This window comes from Mauremys mutica, chromosome 2 (genome assembly GCF_020497125.1).
Source record: "Mauremys mutica isolate MM-2020 ecotype Southern chromosome 2, ASM2049712v1, whole genome shotgun sequence".
Classification (NCBI taxonomy): domain Eukaryota; kingdom Metazoa; phylum Chordata; order Testudines; family Geoemydidae; genus Mauremys; species Mauremys mutica.
Window position 1 is genome coordinate 19,725,537 of NC_059073.1, and position 16,319 is coordinate 19,741,855.

Here is a 16,319-nt window from a genome sequence, read left to right on the forward strand (position 1 = left end):
GAAGCTCATGAATGGAAAATTAAGGCCCTCTAGATTTATGCATGGAAGTATTATATCATTGGCTGCCACAATCTTCTTTGTGTTGCTCTGGCTGAAGTTCCTCAACCCTGTTCTAAAAGGTCCAATTCTACAGATTAAGTTAGCTCAGACTTCATTGCTCATTCAATTCTTGACTTCTCCTAAGATTGCTGACAAGGGTGCCAATTATGATGCAGAAACCTGAGGCCTATCACCACCAACCTATATAACACAGGCGTGCAATAGTCACATGGCAAAGGTATATTAATGTATGGCAAGGGAGGTCCTCCACATCCCTAGTGGAGCTTGGAATCCCACACGTCACATGTAGAAGACCTCACTTTCTGAATTCCCCAGCATTATTACTCCTTAATTGACCACATGTTTGAGCAACATGAGATGGTGGCTCAAGGTTCTGAATATTAGGCCTGAGACTTACTACATTTCCTGAGTGTTGAATTTGTTATTGTTCCCACCTATTAATTTAGTTTTGTACTTTTCTACATTCATCTCATTTTCCTTTGCAAACACAATGTTGTAGTACAAAGCACAACTCAAGCACTCCTTTCGATAGCTTTCCATTGGCTTCCTGTCTCTTCAGAAAAACAAGAAATATGGCTCAATATAGTCTTAAAAATAAAATAGGACTAGTTTTATAGAATAAAAAGGACAGAGTGAAGAACAAACACACAGGGGAGACACAGACAAACCAGCCTGAGGCTTCCACATAGATTACAGGTATTAGGACTAATTTAGCTAATTTATTATTACCCGTGCACTGAAATAAAGCTGAAGATGTATTTTAATATGGTTGCCAGAGATACTCCATATTGATAAAGGTATTTTGGAGAATCTGGCTCATCTTTAATTTTCTGATGCCGACCTGCTACTCCCTACTTGTTCCATATGACACCCAAAGAACGTATAGGAATTTGAGGAGAGCATAACGAATGCTGACTATAAGAAATAAATGCAAGACAAAATTGTATCTTTGCTGCCACCTTGCTGCCTTATGTATAATCCACATACTTTTTGTCCTATGCTGGATTCAGCATGGTTCTGTGTGTACAGATGCCTCCCCTCTTTTGACACGCTTTAATTTTACATACTAGGAAAACAAGGTGATTGCACTCAGAATATTTTGTTGACTAGGAAAAGCAAGCCCATACCTGTGTGTTAAATATCATATGGGCCCTTTGGAGCTTTCCGATTAGTCAAGTTAGCCTGTGGAAAGCACGAACACAGTCCCCCACTACCACAAATTATGCAGTTGAGTTTCCCGCATTTGGAGAAATCACAGGGGTCAACACACCCACAGTGCAATGGACATATGCACTTTTGGCTGGGTTTTTATACGATACCACCATGGTTTTGATTATTAACCAATTTATATAGACATGGATTATCCAGTGTGGTCAGCATCAAACAAGAGACCAATATGAAGCTCCTTACTTCCAAGCTTCCTACAGCATCCATTTTTCCTTTTCTACATAAAGACCCAGTGCCCAAAAAATGTTTCTCTCAAAATGTGATCTTTTAAATAGAAGGAGTTAGATTTACATGGGTGATAACATGTTTAATCAAGTGATATAGTACCTGATTCCCATCTACATTAAGGTTCCTCTAATTTGCTTTATAATACACTGATTTAAAAATAAATAAAATCACTTTTTACATCCACTTTAAGAACAGCATAAGAGTTTCTTATTGTAGTATAAATGAGCATCAGATATTTTCAAGTCCTTAAAGCTGGTCATCCTTTTTCAGGATGACAAAAGCAGTATTTTTAATCCTAGCAGTAAACTAAGCCAGAATTTCAGAACTGGGCACTCTGTATTAGAAGAGTAATACTGCATTCTCCAAAATGCAAAATAGTGCAGACTTTTTTTTTTTGTAAAAAGATTTTTCAAGGAAATAACTCTTCCTTCATTCCATCTGACTCCTACTGCACAGAAGGACAAGGCCTGGCAAACGAGATGCTAGTCTTTCTTTACCACCAGGCAATTCAAAGGAATAAAGCAACAAAGGCCTCCATTGCAAGACAGAGGAAACTATTAATCAAAAGAAGGCTACAAAGCTAGTGATCCATGTTTGAATTATAGCTGTCATCCTCAAAGATTTTGTTATGAACAAAAGATAGAAGTGGGAGGCAAACCTGTTGAAAGTCTCCAAATAAGGATAAAAAACAAAGATGATGTAATGGTAGGTGTCTACTATAGACCACCTAACCAAGAAGAAGAGGTGGATGAGGCTTTTTCCGAACAACTGCCAAAAGCATCCAAAACACTGGACTTGGTAGTGATGGGAGAGTTCAACTACTCAGACATCTGCTGAGAAAAATACAGCAGGGCACAGATTATGCAATGACTTCTGGGAACGCATTGGAGATTTATAATTACAGAAGGTGGAGAAAGGGGGTAGGAGAGTGGCCATTCTATATTCGATTCTGATAAACAGGGAGGAACTAGTTGGGAATCTGAAGGTGGAAGGCAGCTTAGGTGAAAGTGAAATGATAGAGTTCACGATTCTATGAAATGGTAGGAGGGAAAAGAGCAGAAAAAGACAGTGGATTTCCACAGGGCAGACCTGACCAAACTCAGAGAACTGATGGACTTGATTCTCATGGGATCTTGCCTAAGGGAAAAGAATTCAGAAGAGTTGGTGGGTTTTAAAAGAAACATTATTAAGGGCACAAGAGTAAATTATCCCAATGCATAGAAAAGATAGGAAGCATGGTAAGAGACCACTCTGTCTTAACCAGGATGTCTTCAATGACCTGAAACACAAAAGAAAGAGTTATACAAAAAGTGGAAACGGTCAAATAATGAAGGATGAATATTAAAAACACAACACAAGCATGTAAAGACAAAATTAGAAAGGCCAAGTCACAAAGCTAGATAAAACTAGCTAGAGACATAAAAGTTAACAAGAAAACATATTACCAATACATGTGAAGCAAGAGGAAGATCAAGGATGGAGTGGGCCCATTACTCAATGAGGAGGAAAAGACAAGAAATGTTTATTTACAGGACCGTGGTTCTTTGAGACGTGATACAGATGAATATTCCACCTAGGCAAATGTGCACCCAGTGCACCAGAGCTGGACAAATTTACCTAGCAGTACTTGTGTGGGGGTGGGGGGGGGCAGTGCTTGTGCTCCATGGCCATAGACCCTCCTCTGGCTATATGAGGTAGCACTGCCCCAATCCTCCCTCAGTTCTTTGGCACCGAATATGTGGACACAAGACTTCAATACACAGGGGACAGAGGGTTGGTCATAGAATACAAATCTGCATCATATCTCAAAGAACCACAGTTATAGTAAGTAAGTGTTTCTTCTTCTTCTTCAAGTAGATGCAGCCGCATATTCCAGATATGTCCAGATGAAAGGCTAGACATCGTCTGACATCTAAGATATGGAGATGCTGCTCCTCCAGAGATGAATGCAACTTAGGAAAAAACAGGTAAATATACTGGTTCAAATGAAACAGAGACCACTTTAGGCAAAAATTTTGGGTATAGTCAAAAAGTCACTTTGTCTCTGGAGATAAACAGGGAGGAACTAGTTGGGAATCTGAAGGTGGAAGGCAGCTTAGGTGAAAATGAAATGATAGAGTTCATGATTCTATGAAATGGTAGGAGGGAAAAGAGCAGAAAGAGACAGTGGATTTCCACAGGGCAGACCTGACCAAACTCGGAGAACTGATGGACTTGATTCTCTTGGGTTGAGCACCAGATGAAGTAGTTGGCTTGCGTTTAGGGGCCATGTTGTACAAAAAATACGTACCTTTAAACACTAGAATCACACTCAGTGTGGTGAGATGCTCACACTATGAGAGGCACATGGGAACTGAGACCGACTAAGGGAACAGCAGATTCACATCTCCCATCTCACGCTCACTCTGGGGCATATGCTCATTGGGTGGAATCGCCCACACTACTTACAGGTATCTTCTTGTTTTTCTTTTTTTTGCCGAGTGCGTATAGTTGAATTCACGTAAGTTAAATGCGTGTATGATGCAACTCGCCTGTACTAAACAACTGTGATCTAGAATATAAGCTCTCTTATTACTTTCTTTTCTAACCCTCACTGTATTTAAGATTTTCTTCTCAACTAACTGAATGCTTGTCTAGACTTGCAAATGAATCTGGATTAAGGCAGAGTGTGAATTCAAAGCGCAGTAGCTAGTCCTGAGTAACTCTATATGTGGACATGCTTATTCTAGAATAGGAGTGGAGAAACAGTGAAAACACAGTAACATGGATAGGGCTTTGGTGTGGGGATGCTTGCAGCAGGGCCAAGCACCCAGATTAACGGTGCAGTGCAGATACACCCAATTGCAAACCAATAAATTGTCATGTTCCTGACTCTGCAGACAATCTTAAACATTAGCTGTGTCAGATATGAATTACCTCATTCATCTCAATGGGATGCACATACTGTAACCTAACTAGGACACTTTAAAGGACAATGCTATTTTACTGATGATCTTTTTACCAGAAACACTGAGCTAATGTGCTTGCCTTATGAACCCAAACATCCTCTGAAAACTTCTCTGTGTACCAAAAGTCCCAACTGCCCTGGATTCTGCTGTAATAACCTCCACCTGCTTCTGATTACTTCTATGTCGCAATTATGCATTTTCAATACAAAAGCCTATGGCATAACAAAAATGTGGAACAAGGTGAATAAGTTGAATTTAATATGAAAATAAACAAGAGCTACTGATTTGACCGTATTTTTCCATAAAGATCTGTTTTAAAATTTTCCACAGTATTTACATTTTTGCTGCACTGTAGTGCAGCAGAGGCCTGGCATCTTGCTGAAGCTTGCCATGGAGTACATGAGATATGATTACGAGGCAGCACTTGGAACAATTACAAAATTGATAGTTATGAAGCTATTAAATCTTTGGGAAAAGAAAACAGAAGGAAACCACCACATTTTAGAATTCAAAGTCCAAGAATAAAAACAAAGGGAAACTTGATAAAATTACAGCTACAAAAAACTAGCTACAGCATGAGGACTGAGGCAGAAAAACAGGAGGAAAACAAAGAAATGAAAACTATGTACCACAGAATTTCTCGCCTATTTATCTAAAGGTCTTCTAAAAGCAGTTGGGTGGGGTATGTCCTATCCACACATGATAGCTATGAGGAGGACAGGCAGACCTACGGTTCGGATTTACCTTTTGATTTGTGTCTGCATTTATGAGGCTTTTTGCCTGATGGAAATAGAGCTAAATTAAAAAAAAAAACAAGAATGAGAATAAAAAAATATGTTTAAGTATCAGCTATGAAGCAAAAGATACAGAAGAAAAGGCAGAAAATCACAGAAATTCTATTGCTCAGATAAGAAATATGTTAATAAAACTCTCCCCAATACTAGTGATTGGCATGAAAACAGATAGAAGAACTTTGGTCTTGTCTCACAACAACAACTCTTAAGGTTCAAAACATTCACTTCCTCCAGCTTCTTATTTTTATCATCAGAACAGGACTTTGTAAGACGATTAAGAAAAGTTATGCACTGAAGAAAAGAAAGTTACTAGTTGTTTACCCCATATATTTTAAAAAATTTCCCTAAGCATTTAAATATTTAAGTAGCTCAAAAACTCTCACTGAAGATTTTTCTGTTGGAAATTATTCAACTAAATCAAAATGTTTCACAGGTACTGTTAGAAGGCGTTTCCTTTACCCTCTCCCCGGTTCTTGTCATGAAGACAGAAAGCAGAAGACCAGAAGTCCGAAGTGCAGGCAATGCGATGTTTATTGGGGTTAGTTTTCAGCAAGCATGTGTTGTCCCAGAACTCTGATGCCACAGAGCCTTGTTTCCCAGTATTCTGTCTTCCCCCTCTTCAGTAGGCATTATACCTAGGGCCCTACCAAATTCATGGTCCATTTTGGTCAATTGCACGGTCATAGGCCAACAGCTGCTGCTCTCCATCTGCCCAGCTTTGAAGGCAGCATTGCTGCCTACAGCAGTGCAGAAGTAAGGGTGGCAATCTCACGACCCCCATAAAATAACCTTGCAACCCCCCTGCAACTCCCTTTTGGGTCAAGACAGTTTGAGAAATGCTGGTCTTCCACGTGAAATCTGTATAGTACAGGGTAAAAGCACACAAAAGACCAGATTTCATGGGGGGAAACCAGGTTTCATGGTCCATGACACATTTTTCATGGCAATGAATTTGGTAGGGCCCTAATTATACCTGAAATGCACACCCACAGTCCCACCCCTTGCAACTTATAGTCCTGTTCCATTTTGGGGGGTTGTGAGTCTGGGGTCTTCATCCCACCCCGTTTGTACCCCATGGAAGGGGTAAGGCATGAGGTTGTGCTACAGTCAGGGGCAGGTATTTCCCTGGTCTTTTAGTGTTTTACCTTCCCCTTCAATCCCCTCTTGCCCGTCCCGAATGGCTGCTTGACCTTGCCTTGAGATAGGAGTTGAGGCAGTCTTCAAGTGTGCGCTCATATATTATACTTCCACCATTCCCAGTAACACTTTAGCTACTTTTATCTGTTCCCATTATACTAACAAGCCCATCTGGCTTAGACAAAAGCAACATACTAATATGTGACAAAAATACTGTGTAAGGATCCCTTTGTTACACATACATTAAATTAAATAGGCAAGCAAAAATACCAAAAAATTAAATAGGCAAGCAAACCCCAAAATAACATTTCAGGTGAAAATACAGGCCTGGATCCCACATTGGCACTAGCATTCCTAACAGGGATGTACAAACTATTGAAATTTTGATGGGAAATTAGCAAAAAATTGTGTTTTAACTTTATCATTTTATTCTATTGTAAACTATAATATACTAGTAATTAAAAGTTGAAATGTCTTGAGAAGATCAAAATGAAATATTTCAGAATATTTGATTTCACAAAAAATTCCAAGATTTCAACTTTTCGTCCCAATTTGAGATGAAATGAAAAATTCAAAATCTCAGAATCTCTCACAGTATGGGGAATTCCATTTTTCAACCAGCTAATAATTAGTCCACTTGTAACCAGTTCAAATTACTTTTCTGCAAAAAGTAGCACAATCAAAATAAAACATAAAAGAAACTAACTCACATTCAAGTACATATGAACAACTAATTCAGGGCCTGATGTAGTAAAGTGCTTAAATCCATCCCTATTAAGGAAAGCAGTTAAGCACGCGCTTTAATCCTACTGGCTTCATGTGCTTAAATACCCTTTCTAAATAGGTGTGCTTTTTGAATCAAGACCTAATGTAGTAACAATCATTTTAACTTTTTACATTGTATCTAAGAAAAAAAATCTGCTTTATTTAATGAGCTCATCTGTAACCCAAATATCAGCACCCTTTATGTCAATTTGTGTGAAGATTACGAAACAGAAATTGATTTGTTTCATACAAGAATTTGAACTTTTTGCATGAAATTCAGATCAGCCAACCTCTCTTCATTCCCATCCCAAAGAAATTAAAGGCATGTCTTCTTAAAAGAAAACAACAAATGCTTCTTTTGCCGACACCTGGCATTTTCCTTCAATTTTAACATAAAGGATTACATTATTCTATCTGGCATCTGCAAATAGTGAAAAGGTTAACACATTTATAAGGTACTGAAATGTTTCCACATAGATATGGAATTTCCTCCTCTTACTGTGAGATGCAACCTTAGCAGCAGAAAGTGCTGAGAGCACCATTTTACGACTCCCCAGCAAAACTCTCTTAAGATTAGAGCTTTCGTGGCCTCTGTGACTTGTTGATCAGTGTGTACTGTGTCCCCTTCTGTACCTGATCCATATCTCCCAACTAGGAATGTTAAATTTAGGCTGTAAAAGTTTATAATTCAGCTTGAGACATCCTGGGGGGTTAATCCCCCCAAATGACCCATAGTTACAATAATATAAATCCACAAAATATATATATCAGGCCTTGAAGCAGGAACTCTAGAAAGAAAATTTCTTTGCTAAGCAAAAAAATAGGAAAACAAAACACCAAAAACATGAGATCGCTTTTTCTAGCAACACAACCAGAAAAGTTATTTGCACATTGTGGAGGGTAAAAGCTCCCACAATGCTTCTACATGGAGATATTTTATCGTCAACAGCGCAGTCCATCTCCCTAGTATTAAGAGGCAACAAATGTGCTAATTAGAGACAAACATAATACATACAATATCTTGTTCATCAGTAGATCTCAAAGCACTTTAAAGGACATAAGCCTCATTATTCCTTTTTTACATATACAGAAACTGAGGAAAAGAAGCAATGCGATTTGCCCAAGTTCATCAAGCAGGCCAGTGGGAACAGAACCCAGGTCTCCTGAGTTCCAGTCCACTGCTCTATCCATTAGGAAACACTGCCTTTCCAAGTATTTTTGTTATGTGAACCCATGATTTACTGCAAATTTGACTGAGCCCAGTAACTCAGGCCACCATTCAGTCAAAGAGTGAACATTTACGAACCAGGACTGGATTTAAATTACTTATCTAGTGAACAATTAATGTGTATACAGAGATTCAACATTGACTTAATACTGTAATACAAAGTAATTTCAGAAATTTAGTAATAAGCACTACCATCTCATTTAACAAATAAAGACTTTTTAATGAAATCAAAGTGAAGTTAAAACTTTCCTCTTTGTGGCTCTTTTTTTCCTTTTTTTAAAAGGATGCAGAAAATAATTCGAGGAGTTAAAATCCTGTGTTGTACGCTGTACAGTACACCATGAACAAACTCTTACTTCTGAGGAAAACAGAAATTATACTGCCATGAAATTTTGATGCAAAGTATTCAAATTAAATATAGTTTGGATGTGGGTGACAGATCAGACATGAGACAAAATGAATTCTTAGTAGCTGCTGTTGTAATATTTAGGTCACTGATTACTGCTTACCTGTTACCTGGGGCACATATGGCACCGACAATCTTTCCACACTGTATCCACTGCCGCCTAATGATTCTGCAATCTTGTTTGTCAGGAAAAACAAGTTTTTTTCATGCTTCTCCAAAGATTTGGGAAGACTGTCAAATAATATATATTTAGCAATTAATATTTATTGATACAGATCTACACATGTAATAAAATAAATCAAAAGCAGCAAAGAGTCCTGTGGCACCTTATAGGCTAACAGACGTATTGGAGCATGAGCTTTCATGGGTGAATACCCACTTTGTCGGATGCTCCAATACGTCTGTCTATAAGGTGCCACAGGACACTCTGCTGCTTTTACAGATCCAGACTAACACGGCTACCCCTCTGAAAATAAATCAAGATTATATTGGAAGTCAACTATCACCTAGAGAGGAGTCGTGTTGATGTTTCGATAGAAAGGAACATAGTTAAATTGGTTATTAATAGATATATTCAAAGCTTTAATTTCTCTGTACATTTAAAAACCTATCATGAGTCCCCTTAACACAACACACCTAGACGATTTGCAACTTAATCATCACTGTTTATTCTTCACCTAGTCTAGGAGTTGCTAAGATATTCTTGGCCTCATTTTGATCCACCAGTTCAAAGTAATTGCAAATGAAATAGATGTTCTAATAATCAGATCAGATTACAATCAAGAATAACTTTCCCAATCATCTTTTATGGATTTGAAAGATTATGATGTAGGTAACAATTCTATTATTAAGTGTGGCTCTCCACTTCTGAAGGGTTTAGGATACTACACTACATTTTAAGGTTACACAGAGTACTAATAAAATACCTTGTACTACTCAGACAGTTTAGCATCAATATGCAATTTACTTCTGACTAACCTTTTATTAAGAAATTAAAACTGAGATTTCCCATCTTATCTTTAATACTACATTCTCCTTCCCCAGTTTGTGTATCATTACCCTTTCTGTGCCACTTTTCCATAGATTCAACGTACTCCTACGATGTACAATTGTTTAATCTCAATAAAGGGAATATTAAAATGCATCATCATTCATTCTATTATAAATATTTGTATCTACATACGTGAGCTTGTCTTTGAAGATGTTTTCTGGAAGAAAATAGGGTGCTTCCACAGTTCGCGTTTCAATGACCTGAAAAACAAGTGAAGTAATGCAAGTAAACTTTTCATTCTTATACTGACATATTTAATATTTATTTGTCCATACAGAATATTGCATATATTGTGCAGCAGATACCACCACAATGGTGCACTACTGGTTTGAATAGGTTAAGATATGTTTTCCCCTAAACTAACCAATACCTAAAATAACTTTTGTTTATTTTAGCCTGTCGGCTAGATTCTCAGTTGGTATAAATCAATATGGCTTCTCTGAAGGCAACGGAGCTATATGTTTTACACTAGCCAAGGATCTGGCCAATAAATATAAAATTTCAATTATAATGAAAAGTAATGTAGGTGAACAAAATTAAAATGCTACATTAGAAGAGGTGAAAATTAACCGGACAAGCTTGAAGGTAGTATGCAATTCCCACTGAGCTGACAGAGACGGCACTATTGTAGTATTAACAGGCACAGAGATATTATGGGCCTTAGTTCTTATTATACAGAGTCTCTGGAGAGAGAGTTGAATATCATCTTACAGTGCGTCCAGCTTCATAGTCCCAAGATTCTTCAGTAAGAAATGCAGCTGCTAATACATCTACTAGAGAGGCCATTGCAACAGATATGACGACAACACAAATTATGCAGAAAGGAGGGTGTGCTCATAAGGCGAAAGTGATAATAATGGCAGTATCTCTACATATTCTACCTATTACATGAAGTCTTTCTACGCTTTAAAATCAGTCAGCATGTTGCTATGCAAAAGACACAAAAAAGAAAAGAAACATTTAGCAAAAGTTATTTAATTATTGTAGTGTATGAAATGCCATGCTAACTATTGAAATGACTGATTTTATACTACCTTGCTGACATGCTGGCAAAAGGCAGGGACTGCAATCATCTGACTTAGAAAGTTGAGGTAGGCAGCAACCAATGCCATGACACCACAGCGATTGAACATTGGCAAGTTATCCTCATTAATGATGACGATATCCTATAATAAAAAGGAAAACATCAAGTGACTCAACATTTACAAGTTATTCTGAATTTACATGAATGTTTCATAATCACTATGTGTACACTACTAACTAGTAACTAGTGCTTAATGCCTTCATTTGAAGGTCTCCGTGCAGTTCTAATACATAGCCTCTTAACATTCTTGAAGTAGGTAAGCAATAGCCTCATTCTACAGCTGGGAACAACTAATGTAAGGGAATGTAAGGACCCACAGTTACACCATGAGTATAGTAGAGCAAAGCACAGGGACCCAATTCAACTCTATCCCCATAGGATATGACTAACTCTTGAAATCTCTGGGGGTTACTTCCTTCTCCACCATGGGACACATGTCATTTGACACCTAGTCCTGTGTTTTCCCCATTAGACTCCCTCCCCATCCTAAATATAGTATTTCCAGGAAATAAGAATGTTATTTTAAAACATAAATTTTACAAGATGACTTAAAAACAGACAAAATATTGGCATGAGTCACAGGCAAACCATATAAAAATATATACATAATAGCTCCTTAATCTTCACAGTGGTTAACTGTCAGAAAGGTGAAATGACTTGCTTAGGACCACATAATGAATCACTGGAAAAGCCAGGATTAGAGCTCAGGATTTATTTCTATCCAGATTCTTCTACTGCTCCAATAACCATGGTATCTAAACTGTTGAATCCATACTCCTGTTCATTCTTTGAGATCACACTGCCTTTCTACTGTATTTAGCAACCTTTTAGTACAGTCTTATTTTATTTAATTTAATGGAAGAGACCCAGGCAAAATTTTAGCAGTTTGAAAAACAGGCACTTATTTAGTTGCCTGTTTTTCAAAGATGCTAGGAAGCTGCTGGTGCTCATGCCACATATTTAGATTTCTACCTTGAAAATCTTGGCTCCTGTTTCTGAATATATGCAAAAACCCAGTGCAAAATAAAATAATCTCAATACTCAGCTTTTCATTTTCATTTCTATTTACTTGTAGAGTAATGGCTCATTAGAACAATCTGTAACCCACTAATCTTCCTTTGTCCCATGACTGGAGAGATGTTAACTGGTCACTTCACTTTGAATGGTCTCTTGCAACAAGTGTTAACTCTGTATGTTAAACAATCTGTTCCACCTTGTACTTACCCGAGACACACTGGCTGCCTTTCTGAGACCTGAAGAAGAGTTCTGTGTAAACTTGCTTCTTTCACCAACAGAAGTTGGTCCAATAACTGATACCCACAAAGTAATTAAATAAATAAATCCATGAATGGATTAATCCAAGTATCATTCTTGAAGCTTACCTGCAAAGCAATGGCCAGTCGAATGAGGTCAATAACCACTTCTTCATTGGCTAGTTCGATTGTTATAAGAGCTAGAGACGTGTACAGCAGCTCAAAATTCTTTTGGACATTATCTTCTTCTTTACAGCCCAAGTAGATGTGCCTGTACAATTGCTGCCCGTGCTATAAAGTGCAGAAAAGGGACATTCAATACTGAAAAGATACTGTCAATAAAGATTATTTTAAAATACACCAAAACAGGTTATTAAACAAAAGAGCACTACTTTTCTACCTTGAGTGCAATTTTAGAGAAATTTCCCATTTTATGTGAACACAGTTTTCAGTCTTATATAAATAGTTTAAAACAGTGGTTCTCAAAGCCCGTCCACCGCTTGTTCAAGGTAAGCACCCTAGCAGGCTGGGCCGGTTTGTTTACCTGAGGATTAGATCTGTATTGGAGGACCATAATGAAGTTATTGGTGCTCGACATGAGTCTGGGTGCATGGAACTTACTTCAGGATCAGGGCTTAAAGTCATTAAAGTCCTGATTCTGCAAAGTACCTAACTTCATGCATGTGAGTACTTTCACTGAATGAGAGATTAAGCTGTAAATTCTTCAGTGCACAGAACTGTCTTGGAAATGATTCAGTACCTTGCTTTTAAGGTGCTATAAATTAAAATAAATTTATAAAAGAATTTTATATTGAGATTTTTAATTTGATGTGAAAATGTTGCAGCAAAGAAAGACGAGTTAATGATTCAGCTACTTTACATGCTCCTTCAAAAGGAAAAGATAACTGTTTCATGCTATTACCTTCTTCATGAAGCTCACATCTTGCCTTGAAATTTTGTCTCGTTTTATCTTTAGATCAGAAACATCTGGTATTATTCTACAAAGGCAACAAGTATGTCATTTTAATAAAATAACCTATTTATAATTTGTTAAGGGAAGTTGTATGGGGAAAAACAGGCTATGTAATATATATGAGCTATTCAAAACATTCTTTCAATTTCCATTTTAATTATATCCATGTTTAACTATCACATTCAATTTTCAGTTTTAAAGGAAGGAAACAAAAGTAATTATGACTCAAACACAGAAGATTGCATTTTACAGAGCAACAACTATCTTCTACAAAGCAAAAAACACAATTAAAAACTTAATTAAACCAACAACTATTCAGAACTTCCATTTATAAATAATATATTAAGGCTTGGACATAGAACCATCTCTGTCCTTCAATCAATATAACTGTTTTCCAGTTTTGTTATGGCCAAGTGGGCTACAGTGTTATTAAAACGCATAGTAAACAATAAGACACAGGAAGCTACGTGTACAAGGAACCATATCTAACAACTTACAGTTTGGGAAAATAGTGCATTAAAATGTTTGTGCTTTGAAAAAATATAATTAACTATATGCATTACTTTATCATTTGGATATTAAACTAGAAACAATTATTATAACTGAAGCCATTAAAACCAGAACACTACCTTATTCCTCTAAGTTTTGCTCTGTTGTCATGCCGATCTATAAGATTATGCAATATTTCCAAGACCAGCTGTCTTAACTCAGAGTCTTCCATGAGTGAAGGAGACAATAAAGGATCAAGAAATGGGGCAGGAAGAGCAGCAGCAATAGTCTTTGCATTATATCCTGAAGTCACCTGTTCATTATTCAAGAGAACATAAGTAATACATTGTAAACCATTATTCTGTTAGTAGATAAGAATTATTCTCAATTTCCACTCCATTTCTAAGTGAGTAGGTTTTGTTCAAGTGTTTGGGGGGATAGGTTCATTTGTAAATGCAATTAACTTGGAATTTCCTGACTTGACTGTTTATTCATGCATTCTTAATATTACCTTAAGAGGATTTTTTTAAAAAAACTAGAATTTCTGGGTCTCCCTCTCCCTGTAAAAAATATATATATATTTCTTAAACTGGATATTACAGGAATGCCCTGTCCCATGAAAGACGTGCACTGAATGAGGCAACGGTTTGTGCAAAAGTCTGCCTCTTTTAGGGCCTGATCCAGTACTCACTAAAGTCAATGGAAAGATTCCCCATTGACTAATTGTCTTTGGCTCATGACCTCAAAGCCCTTATTGTACAATTGTATCCATGTGGGCAAATCCCTCAGCCTGTGTGAAAGCAGTTCCAGAATCAGCATCTACATGTCATATTTCAAGCTCCTGGACGCAATATGAAATTGGATAATAAATATGTGAAAAAACTATGCTCCAGGCACAGAAGGTTTTTAACCATTCAGTCTAAAGGTTGTACACTTATCTAAGGTCACCCAACCACATGTGCAGATGCAATACAGCCTCTCTTTGCTTAGAAAATTGGTAAAAAACCACATTCATATTGCAAGTGTTGTGTATACAAAACATTCTACTTTCAAACCCTAAAACTTGACCAATTTTACTGGAAAATGTAAATATAACTCCTCTCAATAATTGCAATTTTACGGTTGAATAATTTCCTAGCCACACCACTTTCTGCACTACATCTGTTTTTGAAAAAAGGTTGTGATTTTTTTTTTGTTTTAAAATAAGTGGTGAAACTTTTCCCCCCACTCTGTGTAGTCAAACAGCTGATTTTTTTTAAAAGTCATTTTGGGCAGACACCAGACCCTGAAAATTTCAGCTCAGACATACATTAGCAAATTAAAACAAGATAATTTTAATGAAAATACGTAACGTAGACAAAAATATATAAAAAACAAACCAAACAAAAATGTCTTAATTGAACATCCCATTTTAAAAAATTAAGACTTGCAAAGTTTCATTTTAATAGTTTGACAGCCCTGGAGACTGATGTCCTAATTATCTTAAGAACAGGTGCACATGTGCATTTTCCTGCCAATGTGACTCAGTCTAAAGGTGGAGAGCCCAATTCTCAGATTAGATTGTAAATCAGTATAAAGCCTTCTCAAACTGCAGTCATTATACTGAGACAGCTACTAAAGGAGCTAATTATACAGTGTATGTACTGATGTGCTCCTTTATAGCACTGTCAGAGTTAGGAACCAGAGTGGGCAGTAAAGTTTTCCCACAGTGCAACACATTTATGTGGCAAGAATATTGACACTGGGGTGGGTAAGGGGGGCACTAGGCACTCTGGGACTGGGTTACTTTGACTCAGGCATGTGCATTGCAGTGTGGACGCCAGAGCCCTAGGTTCGAGCACAGGTGAGAAAATCCTTAACCCAGTGTAGACGCTCAAGCCCAGAGGTTCCCTGACATGGGTCAGCTGACTCGAGTCCTGCTAACCCTAAGCTTCCATTGCTGTGTAGCAGACATATCCTAGGTGCTTAAATGGTAGGTGAGCACCTTTGAAAATCCATCCTCACAGGATCCAAACTCCAATGCTTCACAGCTCCAACGTGCAACCAGATTGTGCATGCACCAATCATGCAAAGTGACTCTGAATGGGAGTTGCAGGTGGGAGACTCCGTTTTTGGGCAAGGAGACTGGGAGCTGGGGGAGGAAGTGTAGATTGGAACTGGCTGGACAAGGAGACTCAGAACAAGAGTTTGTGGAATGGGTGGGGGGGGGGGGAGAGACAGGGTGGGGGATGGATCTGACAATGACCCAAAAAGTGGAGGGTAGAATAAGGTATGGCTGGCAAAGAGATTGACAAGGAGACAGAAAGGGAGACTTGGACAAGGAGCTTGGGAGCAAGAGGGAGACTGATATTGGACAAGGAACATATGGAGAGAGAAATTGGACAAAGCGAGTGGGAGCAAGGGAGGGTGAGACTGAGATTTAGACAGAGAAATAAATGGGCAAGGAGACAGGTGCTGTGATGAGAAGTCTCATGACTAGAGATTGGGATGAGGAGTCAAGCAGTAGGGAGGAAACAAAACTGGAATAGTTTGGAGGAGATGGGTTAGAAGGGGTCAAACTTGGCGGGGAATGGGTAGAAGAGTCTGCACCCACTGGACTGTATTCTCGTCCAGAGTCTCACCCCCTCCCGCACCCAACTCCAATTTCGTGAGCATTCATGGCTCACCATACAATTT

At 37.9% G+C, this 16,319-nt stretch overlaps 1 protein-coding gene and 1 pseudogene across 4 annotated transcripts in view; both read right to left on the bottom strand.

Annotated features, from left to right (window-relative positions):
• EFR3A (EFR3 homolog A) overlaps positions 1-16,319 on the bottom strand; it is a 139,641-nt gene that overhangs the window by 13,918 nt on the left and 109,404 nt on the right. For all 4 annotated transcript variants that reach the window (XM_045006214.1, XM_045006215.1, XM_045006216.1 and 1 more), the window contains 6 exons: positions 13,784-13,956; positions 13,104-13,179; positions 12,311-12,472; positions 10,879-11,010; positions 9,977-10,044; positions 8,897-9,024 (listed from right to left, as the gene is read on the bottom strand). In XM_045006214.1, coding sequence (XP_044862149.1) covers positions 8,897-9,024; positions 9,977-10,044; positions 10,879-11,010; positions 12,311-12,472; positions 13,104-13,179; positions 13,784-13,956 — 739 coding nt within the window. The remainder of the gene's footprint in view (positions 1-8,896; positions 9,025-9,976; positions 10,045-10,878; positions 11,011-12,310; positions 12,473-13,103; positions 13,180-13,783; positions 13,957-16,319) is intronic.
• LOC123365511 lies at positions 1,243-1,390 on the bottom strand (annotated as a pseudogene).